General features: G+C 41.7%; 1 protein-coding gene across 4 annotated transcripts in view; it reads left to right on the forward strand.

Annotated features, from left to right (window-relative positions):
* Elmo1 (engulfment and cell motility 1) overlaps positions 1-17965 on the forward strand; it is a 624760-nt gene that overhangs the window by 147509 nt on the left and 459286 nt on the right. For all 4 annotated transcript variants that reach the window (XM_029569533.1, XM_008845428.2, XM_008845430.3 and 1 more), the window contains 2 exons: positions 8188-8228; positions 9121-9193. In XM_029569533.1, the coding sequence (XP_029425393.1) occupies positions 8188-8228; positions 9121-9193 (114 nt within the window). The remainder of the gene's footprint in view (positions 1-8187; positions 8229-9120; positions 9194-17965) is intronic.

The following is a 17965-nucleotide window of genomic DNA, read 5'->3' on the forward strand; positions in this document are numbered from 1 at the left end:
AAAAAAATGGACATATATTCTTCCTCATATGTGGATCCTAGAACCAGTCTCTGATAAATAAGTATGCAACCAAACATAAGTATAGGAACCAGGATAATGGAAAGGAAACAGTGAGGTAAAGGAAAAGAAAGAATCTGAAAGAGAACAGTAGGAAACAGGCCTTAATAGCAGAGATATGGATAAAAATTGGGTTAGTTTAAAGGAGCAGGGAGGGAAAGGTATACAAGGAACCTAGGGGATAAAGAGAAAGAAGGAGCTCAAGAGAGGTAGGACCATAGGAGAAGGGTATTATTAAGGGAGTGAGGGTGGAAATGGGGGCACCTTAAGTGGGAAAACCATGATGGAGGGTGAGACAATGCAAGAGATGAACAATGCCCAGCTAGTTTTGAAAACCAGAGGGAACCATATTACTCCTACAACCTACTGACAAATTATACATAGCAGATCAAGAAATATATGTCTAGGTAAGGTTTATCTGAGAACAATTTACTTTCCCCAAGATTTATCTACATGACACACAGTAATTAAAAGTACCAGACTGGTAGAACTATCCTTGTTGGGTGTTTAACAGACATGCTTTGAGGCCTATAATAATTTGGTCAGAGGGGCATAAAGGACAGTTTTTGCTCCTTGCCCTCTGAGGTCGACTAGTTCCAGGGGACTATGAGTATCTCTCCCTGTAATTGTGGTGGGTCACCTGTCCTCTTGATCAGGGAGGCTGAGAAGACCCTACCAGATGGACTTGAGCCAGTGTCCTGTCTATAAAGAGGAGGGTCAGCACAGAGGAATCATTTCCTCCATGCTTCCAAGCGAAGCCAACAATGGTTGAGCAGGACCTTTGACTTATCTTCACACAGGTGCAACTGGTAAAAGAAAGGAGCCAGGGGCTCCTCCCAATCGATGTTGACCCCTGAGGAACAGATCCTCAATGACCTTAAGAGTAAAACTAAATTGGTTCATCTGGGCCAACTGTATGTCCTTAAACACCCAAAAGGAAAGTATAACCAAAGATTAAAGGGGCCAATATAACTTCTTAAGATTCCATATGCATAGCTAAAGGCTACATAAGAGGCAACAATTCCAGATAGGATATACCTTTTTTTGAGCTGTTGACCACGGTGGCCAAAGGGACTCCCAGATAGTAACCCAGCATAGAACTGGGAAAATGAACAGCAGACCCCAATGTTATCTAAAGGACTATTGACAACTGATTCCTGCTAGAAAGGTAAAGCTTACCCTCCCAAAACAAAGATGTCTAGATAGGCTGATTAGATTCACCAGAAGGGCAAGTAGTGGGGAATGCCTGGGGATGCCGACAACCCAGCAGACAGTAGCAGGGATATCAGAGTATAAGGGCTTTAGTAGGGGGAGGGAGGCTATGGGAGGAGGCCATCTGGGAGGTGTGTGTGTAGTTGAATACGATGGTTTGGGATGTTCTGTGTGATAACACACACACACACACAGACACACACACACACAAAATCAATAAATTTTAAAAAATGCAATATATTTGATGAGGATGCATGGAAATATACATCATGTTAATTAGTAGAGGTGATAAACATTACCATTGAAATCTATGCTATGTCTTTATAGACATACACAGGCACCAAGGATCCAAGTGCAACTGATTATGACTAGTAATAATCAGATACATACAAATTAGAGATGCATGCACCAACATCTCAGTGTTAGTAGCAAAAGCAATGAGTCTTTCTGCAAGCAAGAATATATTCTAAAATGAAACACTGTTGGTCATACCATTCCTACTCAGGTGGTCCTGGGCTGTATAAGAAAGCTAGGTGAACAGGAGCCTGTGGGCAATCCAGGTAATGAGCCAGCAAACCGCATTCTTCCATGGTTCTTGCCTCCAGCTTCCTGCCTTGAATTCCTACCTTGACTTCCCCAGTGTTGGACTGAGACCTGAAAGTATAACCCAAATAAACCTTTTTCTCCTCTAAGTCGCTTCTGGTTGGAGTATTTTACCACAGCAACAGAAAAGAAATTAAGACAATGAGTGAGCAGCAAATTATTCAGTGAGTTTAAGAAAGCCATTTATGTCTTTTCCCATTCACCCTACTCCCATTTCTTGAAGAACTAGACAGACAGGAATATCTTGTAGAACCTTTATGTGAATGTTTGGAACTCACTGGTCAGTTACACAACTCATGTCAAACTGAAGAGTTTATGCAGGAAGTGAGAAAACAGTGATAGAAAACCAGCTTTCTGGTTTGGTACCTGGATTAGTCTTGCTTGTTTGAGAGTAATATGGCCTACCTGTTGGGTATGCTTACTGATGATGCTGGCAGTTTAATCTGTGCATGTTTTGTTATCTGCAGAGCTGTATTCATCAGCTGGCCCAGTGCTCTTCTAAGCCATGCATCCTGAATCTCCTAAGACTGAATCTGTGTAGAATAGTGACAGCTTTCATGTGTCTAAAAGCTTATGACCAGCAGCTGCTGCTTAGAAACAAACAGTAGTGGAACATGTTGTCAGAAGTGGGAAATGTGCCAAATATCCCTCCAAGCATTCTTCCATGATTCTTGCCTCCAGCTTCCTGCCTTGAATTCCTACCTTGACTTTCCCAGTGTTGGACTGAGACCTGAAAGTATAACCCAAATAACCCTTTTTCTCCTCTAAGTCGCTTCTGGTTGGAGTATTTTACCACAGCAACAGAAAAGAAATTAAGACAATGAGTGAGCAGCAAATTATTCAGTGAGTTTAAGAAAGCCATTTATGTCTTTTCCCATTCACCCTACTCCCATTTCTTGAAGAACTAGACAGACAGGAATATCTTGTAGAACCTTTATGTGAATGTTTGGAACTCACTGGTCAGTTACACAACTCATGTCAAACTGAAGAGTTTATGCAGGAAGTGAGAAAACAGTGATAGAAAACCAGCTTTCTGGTTTGGTACCTGGATTAGTCTTGCTTGTTTGAGAGTAATATGGCCTACCTGTTGGGTATGCTTACTGATGATGCTGGCAGTTTAATCTGTGCATGTTTTGTTATCTGCAGAGCTGTATTCATCAGCTGGCCCAGTGCTCTTCTAAGCCATGCATCCTGAATCTCCTAAGACTGAATCTGTGTAGAATAGTGACAGCTTTCATGTGTCTAAAAGCTTATGACCAGCAGCTGCTGCTTAGAAACAAACAGTAGTGGAACATGTTGTCAGAAGTGGGAGTGGTTATGATCACTGAGTATCCACGGAAGTTTGTAGAAGAGTCATATGAGTAAAATTTGAAAGAAGTTTAATTTTGTATAATTATAGTTGATACGGGTGGAGGAGATTTGGTGATGTCATCAAAAGGGTAAGGGTAGTATGAAAGGTCTTGAAAGGAGGAAGGTGGTGATGATATAATGTGAGATGCGGTTTCTTGTAAATGTCTGTGTCACAGAACAGAGAAGATGAAGGGGAAGGCAGGGAAAGTCCCCTGAAATGACCCTAAAAGAACTGCCCACAGTAGGCACTTGGAGTGCAGGGATTCACGAGTTGATAAACCCAGGTTGGCTTGGCAGTCAGCATCTGATTGGAAATTTATAAAAGTGATTATTAATGATGAGCTGGCATTCAGGAAGGTACTGGGCTGAGGAAGCAGAATTCAGGGTACTAAGATGACAGACAGAGCTGGAGGATTTATGGCATGCTGAGGCAGGAGTTCTGAGGAAGAGGAGTTCTGAGGAGGAGGGAGGGGAAGAGGAGGAGGAGAAGGAGAAGGAGAAGGAGGAGAGATAGTACAGTGGAGGACTTCTCTACAGCCTGATACCAGTTTAGATAATGTTCCCCATGGGTAGCAGTTCTGCCACAGGGTGGGAGAAGGGTCACAGAGGGCGAGATGTCACAGTTGAGGTGTCACAGTGAGGGTGAAGGGTCACAGAGGGTGGGATGTCACAGTTGACGTGTCACAGTGAGGGTGAAGGGTCACAGAGGGTGGGATGTCACAGTTGAGGTGTCACAGTGAGGGTGAAGGGTCACAAAGAGCAAGGTGACACAGTGAGAGGGTGTCACAGTGAGAGTGAAGGGTCACAGAGGGTGGGATGTCACAGTTGAGGTGTCACAGATAGGATGAAGTGTTACAGTGAGGGTGTCACAGTGAGGGTGAAGGGTCACAAAGAGCAAGGTGACACAGTGAGAGAGAAGAGTCATACAGTGGGGGGTGAAGGGTCACAGAGAGTGGGATGTCACTAAGGAAAGGGTGTCATAGTGAGGGTGAAGAGTCACAGAGGGCAGAGTGTCAAGTGAGGGTGTCACAATTAGGGTGAAGGGTCACAAAAGGGAGGGTGACACAGTAAGGGAGAAGGGTAACAGAGGGATGTGGGTGTCACATTGAGAGTGAAGGTCACAGAGGATGGGGGTGTCACAGTGAGAATGATGGATCACAGAAGGTGGGGTGTCACAGTGAGGGTGAAGGGTCACAGAGGGTTGGGGTGAGCACTGAGGGTGATGGGTCACAGATGGTGGGGTGTCACAATTGGGATGTTGCAGTTAGGGTGAAGGGTCACAGAGAGTGGGGTGAACACTGAGGGTGAAGGGTCTTAGTAGGTGGAGTGTCACAGTCAGGATGAAGGACTAGTAAGCTCGTTTAAACAAGCTTAGAGGATGAGAGGGTCATGGTATGCTCAGCTAGGTGAAGGGCTAGGGAATCCATGGAGTGATGACTTCTGACTGTGCATTATTACATTGTCTGAGGGGAGGTGACTTGCTCTGTGTAACTGATTTTCAAGGGAGTCTTCGGAAACAGAACTGTACACTTAGAATCATTGAAGTCAGGTGAGATCCATGAGGAGTTGACTGATAAAAGCAAAGAAGACAAGAACAGAAGTTTGGAGTTAGGAACTAGGACATATTTCTTAGACAGGACATGTCACAGATGCTCTGGAAAGGAGGTTTCAGAAGGAAGAAGAAACAGTGTGAAATGAGGCTGACAGGAGAAGGAAGGTGTGAACTGCCAAAGGCTATTGGATTAAGGCTCCAATGATTGAGGTGATCGGGGGCTGAAGTTCGACTGAAACAGAGAGAAAGACTATGAAGAGGGCCTCCGGGTCAGCCCCATCCTTGTGGAACAGTCACCCTGATTGGCTGAGCTGCATTTTGGGTGTTCAGCCAGCCATCATTGCGTTTCCTCTCTGACTGAGAATTTTTCTTTAGTCTTTGTCTGTTGAGTCTCTAAGCTTTGTGCCTCCATATCCAACTTCAGAATGCTCCAGATATGAAACTGTTCCAGAGATTTCAGTCTATTGAAAGCTGGGTTCTGTATCTGTGAATTTGATGGGAAATGATACCAAGTCATTGTGTGAAACCTCTACTTAGATGTTTGATTTGGGGAACAATTGCTTTTGGAGCTATGTCCTACTGCAACGACACTGTCCTGTTGACCTGGTCTGCTGCTTCAGTGTGACTTAAGACTGCAGCCTGGCCCTATTATTTGTGTTTATCTTTTAGTACGTAAGAAAAGATTTGGGGCTAAGAGATTCTCTGATAGTGCCTGTCTTTATATCCTTGTATCCTGGAGGAATTTGGCTACTGGAAGAACAAATTTGCTCTCTTACTGGTAAAGGAATTTTTTGTTTTTTTAGTATTTTTTGTTTTCTTTTATGAGAGAATGTCACTCTATAACCCAGGCTGTCCTTGAATTTGTCTCTTGCCTCTGCCTCCAGAATGCTGGGATTATAGGCATGTGCCACTGTGCTCAGTCCCATAAAAGTTTTGTTCCTAAAATTCCTTTGCCTTTTGGTTGTAAGAACACGTTTGCCCTTCAGCTTGTGGCTAAAGTTATAGACCCCGGCAAAGACCCAAGACTCGAGCAGCATGGACTTAACTGTGCACCCCAGTCTTCATTTCTGTTCTTACTGAAGGAGACCAATTCAGGATATCAAGAATACGATTGATTCTTGCCACTTCTCCATAAGTCTTGGTTTCCCTGGAGGACATGATGTTAAGTGAAATAAGTCAGACTCGAAAAGCCAAACACATATTATGAGGAACCTAAAATGATCTCAAATAAATTGAAAATTGAATGTTGATTTCCAAAGGCTAGAACAGGGCATATGCATAGGACAGAGAGAGGCTAGTTAAGGGTGAAGGGTGCAGTTAGATAGGAGGGACACATTTTGGTGGGGTGCAGAATAATGAACCTAGGGCTTTACCCATCCCAAGTACATATTGTACCACTAAACTGTGATGTAACCCAGGAGAAATACATGAGAACGTTCTATAGGACAGAAGGATAATTCTGGGGGGGAAATTACTTAAAAATTCCAAAATACCCAGCAAAAATGATTTTGAATGTTCCCCACACAAAGAACGGATGTGTGTCTGAGGTAGTAGATATGTCAGCTCCCTTGAGCTGATCCCTGCACATTGTATGCATGTGTTGAAAGCCACACTGACCCTCAAATATGTGTGCAGGTAATGTGTTAATTAATATGTCAAAATAATTCAATAAACTAAAAGGTAACTTTAAAAATAATACTATTGGGTCCTTTTTACTACCCAATGTGGGTATAGTTGCAGCCAGAGGCAGATGCTGCCTTGAGCACGTGGAGGGAAAATACAGTGCTGGAATTCTTTGGGATACTGAACAGCAGCTGAGCTTTCCACGGGGTGCAGAGGGCCACAAGGGCAGTGCTTAGAGTTCTCCTGCACAATAGACAGACAGCCTCTTTCCCAAGGCCAAGGATGAGCTGTCAGTGACACTGGAGGATGAGGACCCTAACCTTTTATAATTCTTTTAATTTTCAGAATACTCTTTAAGATTGAGTAGCAGCTACATTTTTACAGAAAACCCAGCTGAGGCTTTGCCGATTAAGGCAACAATGGGTTACACTGCAGACACAGTAGCCTTGCTGGGGCCTGAACTTGACAATCTGGGTCAGAATTTCTACCTGGGTACCAAACCTCTTTTTACAGGGGCAAGAGTAGACCTTGTTTATGTTCTACTAGCTTTTTAAAAAAATATTTTGTTTGTTATTTTTATTTTATGTATATGAGTGTTATACCTGCATGTAGGTAAGTGCACCTGTGTCATGCAATGCCCACAGAGGACAGAAGAGGCTGTTGGATCCCCTGGAACTGGAGTTATGGACAGTTGTTAGTTGCCATGTGGGTGCTGGGATTTGAACCCAGGTCTTCTGCAAGAACAGTCAATGTTCTTAACCTCTGAGCCATCTCTCCACCCCCCAATAGCTTTTTGATGGGTGTATTTGAAAAATCTATAACCTTGCATTGTACTTGTCTCGTTTCTCTTCCTCTCTTCTCCTGTCTGGGTTTTTCCTCTGGTTGGCACACCCTCCCTTTCCTCCTCCCCCAGGACAGTGTCTGCTTGTATGTCCTCACTGCATTCCTTTGTTGGGGGGTGCACAGCTGTGGTCAGCCGCCAGTTGACACCACAGCACATGGTGCCAGGATCTCATTGCTCTGGTGTATCTGGCTCAAGCTGCTGCACAAGTGGCATTTACTGGAGCTGCAGTTGAGTTAAGGTGATGCCTCTGCAGGAACAATTTTGCAACCTTCCAGATCCCATTTGCCACATGTTCTCATAAAAATAGCATGAATCAAGGGCTAGAGAGATGGCTCAGAGGTTAAGAGCATGTAATGCTCTTGCTAAAGACACAAGTTGGGATCTCAGCATCCATTGGGTTGCTCATAACCACCTGTAACTCCAGCTCCAGAGGATCCAATGCCTCTGACCACTGGGTACCAGCACTTACGTATACATAGACACACACACACACACACACACACACACACACACACCTAATTTAAAAGTAAAATGAATCTTTAAAATATCTTGAATCAAAGTTTGTTTGCATAATACCAAAGGCCTCTTGCCTGACTCATGAACAGCTTGAAGAACTCGCTGCACCTTGACCTCACAGGCTTCCATTGCCTGTACAACATCTTTGAACACAGTGATGTTTCATCTTGATTTTAATGAGACAAATTTAAATATAGTGCATATGTAGTGAAGTTAATAATGCTATGTATAGAACAAGTACCATAGGGTAATAAATTATGAATAAATTTGGTAGAAACACTTAGTAGTTTGTTATCTTCAGAAAAGTAAGAGACTCATTGACAACTAGCAAATGAAAGTTTTCCTTGCTCATATTTTTTAAAGTTAGTTTCTTTTTTTCTGTTTAAAATGATGAAATGAAACTAATGGTATTTCCTTTTTTTATTTGCAGAAAAAACCACTGTCTGCCATAATAAAGGAAGTGTGTGATGGGTAAGTGTTGCTCAGAATTCAGACGTTCTTTAGGCTATTATTGGTAGGCAAATAAAATATTTATAGCATTATAAGTAAATACTAATCATAAATAATATTCATAACTCAACACTGGACCTCTCCAAAGTCACCAATAAGTGTTGGGTAGGAGTCGCACACTCTTTGCACCAAAGTCTTATCATTGTTCCTCAAAGAGAAGAAAGTGTGAAGTGACTGGATGCTCTGCACAGTGGGTTTGCTTTTTATTTGTTTGGGGAAATTGTATTCCTTGAGCAGTCTACAGGTTCCCGGGGCTGAGCACACACCCCATCACTCAGATGCCAGAAAAGACCTGGGCTTCACACCCATGTGCTTCATCCTTCTCTGGCTGTTCCAACAGTCCAAGGAAAAACACGGATCGAAATTGCGTGAGCTGTGTTGACTAGTGAAGTAAAGCTGTGACTCCAGTATATTACTGGGAATTTGCATAAGGCATGGAATATTTAATTGGAGTGTTCCAATCTGCATTAAGTATACTGATCAAATGTAGAATTCAGAGAATTGGAGTGTGTTAAATTGCCAAAAATTTAAATTGGATTAATTTCCTTCTCTGTGCTTCAATCCTTCAAAATAAGGAAGAATGTTGAGATTTAAAATGACTCCTCCCTGCTGGTCTTGAAGATTAAATGCTGAAAGTAGGCTTGGAATAAGCTAGATAATCCACATGTGAAATGCCTGGGGTCAGGGTAGTGACAGTGGGCGAATGCTGTTTTGTTCGGGGAGCTGCATTATGAAATATGTTGTACTGGCCCAACTCTAATCCTGGAGAGTTTAATTCACTTAGTCCTGTAACACTAATAAATGGAAATGGCCACTTTAGTGTTTCTCATTTTTCTTTATGCTTATGTTTTAGGTGGTCTCTTGACAACCATGAATATTTTGCACTGCAGCACGCTGATAGTTCAAACTTCTACATCACAGAAAAGGTAGGTTTGCTACACTATTTAATCTGGAACATTCATATTGAAAAGAGATAAATCAGGATTAATATTTATTCTGTTTAGGACTAAACATTCTAGTCTAAGTTTTTGTGTGTTTATCAATAGGGTTTTAAAACAAAAACCTGCTACTTTAGCATCAAAAAGATGATATTTAGCACATTCAAATGTAAAGTCTAAATATGTTTCTGAGTCCAGTTTAGCAAACATCATCATTTTAAAAATTATATTTATTTGCATGTGGATGTATGACCCATGAGCCACGGCACAACATACTGAGGTCAGAGGACAACATGTGGGAGTTGGTTCGCTCCTTCTACCCTATGGGTCCTGGGGATTAAACTCAGGCTGTCAAGCTTGGTGGCAAGCGCCTGTACCCACTGAGCCATCTTGCCTCCACATTTGTTTTCAAATAGTAAATACTTTAATTATTTCTTTTGTTGCTTGGCTGAAGATATTGATATTTACTTAGTTTAATTATCTTTTCTCAAACACTTTCCTCCTCCCTCGCTTTGTTTTTGTTTTTGCTGAAAGTACTTATAAAAAGAACAAGAAAGTTTTTGAAGTGTGACATATAGACAGCGAGAGTCTTTCTTCTTGGGTGATTTTAACAAGTTTGGATGAAAAGTGGAGATTTGTGAAAACTATGAGTGACCCTGAAAGAAAGAAAAATTATTATTTAAAAAAAGCTTTCCAAGGGGCTGGAGAGATGGCTCAGCAGTTAAGAACACTGGTTGTTCTTGCAGAAGACCCGGGTTCGAATCCCAGCATCCACATGGCAGGTAACAACTGTCTGTAACTCCAGTCCCAGGGGATCCAACAGCCTCTTCTGACCTCTGCAGATATTGCACAACACGAGTGCATTTACTTACATGCAGCCAATACACGTATGCATATAAAATAAAAATAATAAATAAAATTTAAAAAAAAAGTTTTCTGATAATGGAAGGTAAACTAGTGTTTATTGAGCACCTATTGTGCATGATTAGCTGAGCCAGGCAAATTGCACCTGTTTGTTCATTTTTCCCTAATACTAAACTCTGATCTCATAATATCACCCTTGGTTAACAGATTAAAAAAAAAAAAAAAATCCAAACCACTGATATCAAGTGGGTAGATCATGATCAAATACTTCACTCTAGAACCGAGAAGCAAGTTTAGATTTTTGTGCTTCTAGAGTATTTGTGTTCTAAAGTTTCTGAACCATTTGGAAAGTTCAGAAACAGTTGGGCATTCCACTCAACTTCTGGGAGAACTTGCTGAAGTATAGACAAGCGTCACTGTCCTCAGGGATGGAAACCTTGTGGACCAATGGGCAGGGAGGGAAGAGCCTACCCAGCTCCTGACATTACAACCAGGTGACTGGTGCTAGAACCAAGTGAATACAAGGTGCTCTGAAGGAGGGAGAGTTGGGTGACTTCAGGCTCTAGTATGTGGTAGACTTCATTTGTCCCAGTCAGCAGTCCCTTGGGTGGCCATAGTAATGCCATTGTGAATCAAGTGATGGTGGAGGAAGAAACAGTAGAATATGCTTATGCTCCTTTTCATTCCCTGCAGAGGGTGCCTCATCCTGTTATCAGGAGAGCTGTAGCCTGAGGTCTGGGAATGTCTTCAGAAATTGCTTTGTCCTTCCCAGGTGGACATTGGGCCTCTCATGACTCATCAGGTTTCCTTTTTACATTGATGGCTAAAGATGGAGAGGTGGCTAGTAGATTAGGTTTCCTGGCAGGTGTGGGTTGCCTTTAAGTATGCTTTTCATTTCTATGATTTAGTCCATAAATACTTAGTTTTCATTTTATTTTCTTAATATTTTTTATTTATTTTATGCTGAACCTGTGTAATCTGCATGCTATTTGTGAGATCATGGGGGTATAAATAAATAAAAGTTAAATGTTAGCAGTTAAATGTATTACTGTGATTTCATTCAGCCATGGAGAGGAAATCAATTCAGCTGGTTGCAGCAACATTACAGTGAGTGTGGAACAAAGAAGCTCAGAGTCTGCCCCCTGTAGTGTCTGTGAAATGTTTGTCTCATACGCTCACATGCAATGCATATAGATTGTGCTGATCCTTCAGCTTGGGTTGTAGTGAGCAAGTCACTGGTTCACAAATAGCCCTGCCTTTGAGTAAGGCATACTAACTTGTGTCCACCAGTAGCTGTCACATCCCCTGTCAACACTGGCTGAAGGTCTTAATATTTTGGCAGTTTTACATACAGATTACAGGGAGAACCATTTACAAATGCAGATTTCCCAGTTTCAACTACAGAGACTGACTCAGCGAGCATCTGGTGATCCTGGCAGCTTCCGTTTTAAGGAACCCTCCTGGGAATTGGACATAGCAAACCTAAGAATTCCTCAAAGATCCCTGGTCCATGGACGAGTCTCTTTTCCAAAGGGCAGGACCTTTGCATATGGAACAAGGTGCACTCTGACCAGAAGTTGTCACAACATTTGATTAAGGAGGTTATGTTTGCACTGCCATTTCTGAAAATGATTTTAAAAAGATATGAATAGCATCATATAACATTGCTTCATCTTTTTCTAATTAAAATTCATCTACACTAAGAAAATCCAAACTACTGAAAACAGAAGGTCATTTATTATTTTTGGAGGCATTGTAATCATTTGGGGGGCGGAATCTTGTTTGTCTAAGAAATTCTTACATTAGGGTTTCAAAGGAACTGTCCTATTCAATCTGCCATCAGGTCTTCTGCACACAGTCACGGAGATTAGTGGTTTAAGAGTTTAGGGAGTGAGAAGATTCATCTTCCCAATCATAGCTTTTTGTTTGTAAATAAAATGTCACCACTCTTCTTCACTCTTACTGGGCACAGTTGTGTGTGCCTGTCTGAAGCACAAAGTTGGACATGCACAGGACAGGAGACCACAGTGCATCTTGACCCCTACCCTCAGTCTGCATCTAAGTTTTTGCAAATGAGCTCTCTCCAAAAATAGACCCTTTTTCATTCTTCAAATAGCACAGTTAGCATCCTCTTGGTTACTTACAGCCCAGTGAGTTGTTAGGTAATATTTGCATCACCATGGTAACCAGTGACTAATTTTTGAAGCTTGTACATGCCATTAGTTTCTGACTTTCACTTGGATATGAAATGGTTTCCCCATCTCTTCAGGTAATAAAAATTACCTAGAATTTCAAAGGGGAAATATTCTCTAGGCCTGGTCCAACATGGCCACAGGTGGCTTGGCTGAGAGATGTTTCTATTTCTTTTTGAAGATCCTCAGGAAGGAGCCTCTCCTCCTGCCTACTTTTCACAAGGTATCAGAACCCATTTTCCAAAAGAGTTCTCATTTGCTTATTGGGCCATTAACTGATTTTTCAGTGTAATGGGGAAGATGTCATATAAAGTAGCATTTGCAGAAGTGTAGCATGCAAAAGTCATAGAAGATACTAAGATGCAGCTATTTGCAAGTTCAAATTTTGCCCCAGAAAGATATATTTTAGGGTGATGGGTATGTGTATGTGCGTGATCATGTGTTTTGGTGCAATTTTTCTTTTGAAGTTTAGTGAGAAGCATTCAGCCTTTCAGATATTACCCTCACTTCGGTCTAACAATGTAGGTATCTTCCTTTTAATAGGGAAGTAAGACAAGAGAAGTTACAGACCATACACACCAGAAGTGGCCAAGCTGAGGCTTGGGCCCTGGAAACTCTGATTCCAAAGTTGTGTGAAGCCTGTCTGTTTTGCTGTCTGGGCCCCTGTGTGCTGACGATATGCTTTCTTTGCTGATGTCTGGCCATTGATCCTAACTGCAGTCACCTCAGGAGTCACAGGCCAATGGCACTTGTTAGTTACCAGTGTCAGTCTGTGGCTTCCTTAAACTGGTGAATTGGGGAAGTTATGTCAGGTAATACTCCACTCACCAGGGACATACAGACTTTTTAACTGCCTTTGCTCTGGGTTATGGGGACTGTTAAGGAGAGGTAGTATGATTGCATTAATAGCATTTTTAAGGCAAATGGGAAATTGCCTTTTTCTCCTTAATACTAAGTGTGCAGAGAGAGGGTCCCCCTCAAACTACAGGCTCAGTGGAGGAAGCATTCTGCAATGTGTACTTGTGGGTAACCGAGGTTTTGCTGTGATTTTAGAATGGCATTTGGCTTCTCTCTACTTAGACCTACCTGGTTCTGTATGAAGCAGAGTGATAGATTAGCATAAAGCCAATAAATTCTTTATCTTATATACACTGCGTTAAGCTAGTGGTCTTGTGTAGGTCTTGTCTGCCAAGCTGCGGGAGGAGCCTTTGGGAGAAAGTGCTGTTGGCTATGTGATATGTCTTTTTGCTCTCCCTTTTCCCCAAATGCTCTAGGCTCTCAGCCCATGAACTTTCTAGAGTCCCTGACAGACATCACTGTATGTCTCCTGGGATGGGGCGTCCCGCTTTAGGTGGATGTTATCCAGAATTTAGTTCAGCTGTCATGCATCGGTCATAAGTCAACAGAGTGAAACCGGTGTCCAGAAAGCTCTGAGGCTCAGTGATAAGCAGAGAGGAAGACCTGTGAGGGAATCAGTCACAAAGATGGACAGCAAAGCTTCCTCTTCTGATTTCCCTCTCAGGTTTCTGTTTCCCATGTTTGCATCCTTGTCAGAGGACCTGCTGAGGCCAGTCAGTTCCTCCCCGTGACTGTGTTGACCTTCGTGACTTTCAGGTGAAGAACCTTCACTAGGACAAGCATTTTAACTTGCCTGAACCCAAGCTCAGGGAGGTTATAAATTTCTAGCCCAGCAAGATTCTCTTTTGAGATTTGGGATTCTTTTGGTAGGAAGTCCTCTGTTACTTCCTTAGCAGCAAGCTACACACTTTGGCCAGGTGTAATCGGAGCATGCTCACACCTCCTTTCTGGGTCAGTTCCTCTAGGCCCTGCTCTTAACAGGCAGAGGTAAGTGAAGAAAAGGGTTTCTGGCCCTCACGTTGCCTTTAGCCTTCAGCTCTTGAAGGTTTCCCCACTCCAGGAATTTCTCTTGTGCTGCTGCTTGGCCCCTTCTTGCCTTCTGACACCTCCATGACAGCTGTCTCCACAGAAACATACACTGCTGAGCCTTGTGACCAAACCAGGCCTCTTATCCGTACTTTGTAGATGCTACACTGGCAGCTTGTATGTGTGTCCCCAGCTTTTGTCAAGCATGGGACTGTCCTAGACAGGCTGCTTGTCCCAGGCTCATCCAGCTCATATCCAGAGCTGCCAGAAAGGAATAGCCATGCTGAGGAAAAGGCCACACCCGAATGCATTCAATAAAGGAAACTTGATTGAGTTCCAGTATATGCCAGGCACTGTGCTAAGCTCTGGGGATAGCTCCAGCCGTCTTGATTCTCACAGATGAATATTCACCCTTGGATTACAGTGATCGTAAGTGCAACAGAGGAGAAGTGTCTGGATTTAAAAGTCTGCAGAATGTGACACTTAGGGGAAGGTATAAAGAAAACAGATGGTGTATATATGGTCAGCTTTAAAATGGCCCAGATTAGCAGCTGGTGTGCTGGTATATGTCTGTAGTCTCAGAACTCCAGAAAATGAGTCAGTTAGGAGGACTGTCACAAGTTCAAGGCCAGCCTGGGCTACCAAGTTCGACCTTGTCTCTTATAAAACAAAACCAAACCCAAATAAGCAAAAAAAACCCAACCAACCAAACAAACAAAAAAACCACATTAAGAAACAGACTAAAAGGCCCAGAGTATTTATCATAAAGACTTGGATGAAATGACCTAGCTACCATTTAGACAGTTGTGTATAGGCTGCTTTAAGATTTTACATTTTATTCTAAAAGCATTTGGAAGCCTTGAGATGGTTTTAGGCAGGACTTGACTACAAATAATTGAACTATACTTACCCTGGATGATTGTGCTGGAGTGTAGTCAATTGATGGTAATGACTATGAAAAAACATCTCCCTGTGGAGAGGAAAAGAATTCAAGGTTGGTTTGAAATGCACATAGAGATTGACAGCAAATGCTGGTTATTCCTTCTGAATCCAAAGAGAGAATGTGAATAGATGGCAGAGTTGAAATATCAGTTTTCATAAAGCTTACTGTCTGATACCTCCATGGTGGCTTACTAATGCTTATAATAATACTTTACACTTGAATAAAAGTACTCTTTACTCTTTCTAAATGATGTCTTCTCAATAAGTTAGTTATTTTCATAGCTAGATAAAATGTCAGTTTTTACTTACCTGACTAACATTTCCAATTTTGACTTTCTTTTAGATTTTATTTCGAATACAGATGATCCTAATTTCAAATAAACAATTTCTAATTAATATTAGGGAAATAAACATAAAACATCTGTAATCTTTCCCATACATTGGTGTGTGGGAATATAGGATAGGGACATTTTTTTTTCCTGGATTTGGCAGTTCAGTGTGTGGACAAGCTCATTAAGACACAATCTTTATCCCTACAGAGTTTTCCATTTGGTATGGATTAGTTGGTATTGTCTGATGATTGAAAGACCTCATGTTTGAAAAGATCATTGATAATACGATTTTGGGGTTATATAGGTTTATAATTTAACCAGCATAAGTCTATGTCTTTATTAAAAATGCTTCTGCATAGGATATCAACGTCTCTATTTTCTCTCCCATAATTACTGAGCTATATAATTCACATGCCTTAAAAATCTATGTAAACCATAAATGTAATGAGTTTTTTTTTCTGTCATGCTTTATTGTTTTTAAGATAACATAACTGTGATGTTTTATGTAGGATATTCCCATCTTCCAAAGCAGCAACTCTCAGACTTAGAGATAGATCTAGGGATTTACAGCCAGCAGCCCTGGCATTTTTAACAAGTGCAAATACCTAGTACAGTGTTTGCATCTGGGGGAGGTGTGAACAGCCTCTCTAGGTCCTTCTCCTTTGTTGTTCCCCCAACATTAGCCAAATAGCTTCTGTATTCTCCGAGTATACATAGTCTGTCTCTCGTGCGTCCTTCTTAATCTGGAATTCAGTTCCTCCCATCATCCATTTGTCTGTCCTGCTATGTGTTTCAAGTACTGGATGAGGTGTCGAGGATAAAGAGATGAAAGGAACTTCATCTTGCTTCCAGGGAGCTGGGTCTGAGGAACAAATGACCTGCAAGCAGTATCTCTAAAAAGAACTTCGTTCCAGGACAGCCATCTTCCTCTCCTGATGTCATGCATTTTCTGCTCCCTTAACAGTCTAGTACAGACTGGGCAATTTATAAAAAAGAGATTGATTTCCTTTAGTTCTGGAATTTGAGAAGTCTAAGGTCAAGGGTCTCAACTCATCCAGCTCCATCATCCTGTAACATAAGACAGAGGACAGGTTGGTGATAGAGAAAGCTGAACCAGCTCCATACCAAGTCCACTCTCGAACTCACTAACCTTACTAACCACTTGTGTGAGAAAGACGTTAACCCACTCACCAGCCAGCCTCCCTGACCCCATTACATATTTTAGGCCCCACTTCCCCACATCGTTTCACTTGGGATTAAACTTCTAATGTATCTCCCTGACAGTCTTACATTGTTTGACTTACCAAAAGTTCTGACTTTTCACCAGAAATAAGGTTTGCCTCAACTTCCTTCCTTCCTTCCTTCCTCCCTCCCCCCTCCCCCCCACTCCCTCCTCATCTCAGTGTCCTTTACTTTTCTTGAAGCAGTCTCACCATGTAGTTCAGGCTGGTCTAAATTTTTGAACACCTTGCCTTAGCCTCCTAAGTGCTGGGGTTATAGGGATGCCTCACCATCCCCAGCTTGGAAGTTCTTGTTATTGATTTATTTAAATTTTCTTAGAGGTATAGTATACCTCAGGTACTTTCCCCCTCCTTACCCTCCTTCCTTCCCTTTTCTCATCGTCCCCTCTTCCCATTCATCCCTTTTGATTCCCCAGAAAATTTCACTTCTTTATTTTATATACAGATATATGATTTTAATTAACTATACAAAAGCCAAGAGCCACAAATGAAAGAAAACATAATCTTTGTTTTTCTGAGACTGGTGTAGTTTGCTTAATATGATTATTTCCAGGTGTATCTATTTTCCGGCAAGCAATGTAACTTCATTCTTTTTTATGGATGCAAAAATTCTATTGTGTATATTTAACATATCTTCTTTATCCATGATTCTATTGTTGGACAGTCAGGTTGGTTTCATAACTCAGCTATTGTGGATAGTGCTGCAGTAAATGTTGATGCGAAGGAGGGTAAGAAGGGGGGAAAGTACCCGACTATTTCTGTGATATGGAGTTGACTTGGAGTCCTTTGGGTAAGTACCCAGGAGTGGTACAGCTGGGTCATGCGGTAAATCTATTTTTAGTTTTTGAAAATCCTCCTTACTGACTTCAGTGGTGGCTGGGCTAATTTACATTCCTGTAGGTAGTGTAAACGGTCCTCCTTTGTCTATTTCCTCCAACATTTGCTGTTGTTTGTTTTTTTTTTTTTTATTAGAAGAAGCATTTCATTACAACAGCATTAACCTATTCAATAACATTTTTCTGAGCTAGGGTACATCTCTTTCAAAATTGGCTGTACATTTCTAGGTTTACAGATGAATTATTACCCTTATATAATCTTTTACTCATTATAAACTCTATAAGACATAAAATTAAATGAAGTGGGGCTAGCAGGATGACTCAGCAGTAAAGATACCTGCTACCATGCCTGATGACCTGAGTTCTATCCCCAGGACCCATGTGGTAGAAGAAGAGAATCAGCTCTCACAAGTTGTCCTCTAACTCCACACGTGGGCCATGACACGGGCACATACACATACACACACAC

This window comes from Nannospalax galili, unplaced genomic scaffold, assembly GCF_000622305.1.
Source record: "Nannospalax galili isolate Female #2095 unplaced genomic scaffold, S.galili_v1.0 scaffold962, whole genome shotgun sequence".
Classification (NCBI taxonomy): domain Eukaryota; kingdom Metazoa; phylum Chordata; class Mammalia; order Rodentia; family Spalacidae; genus Nannospalax; species Nannospalax galili.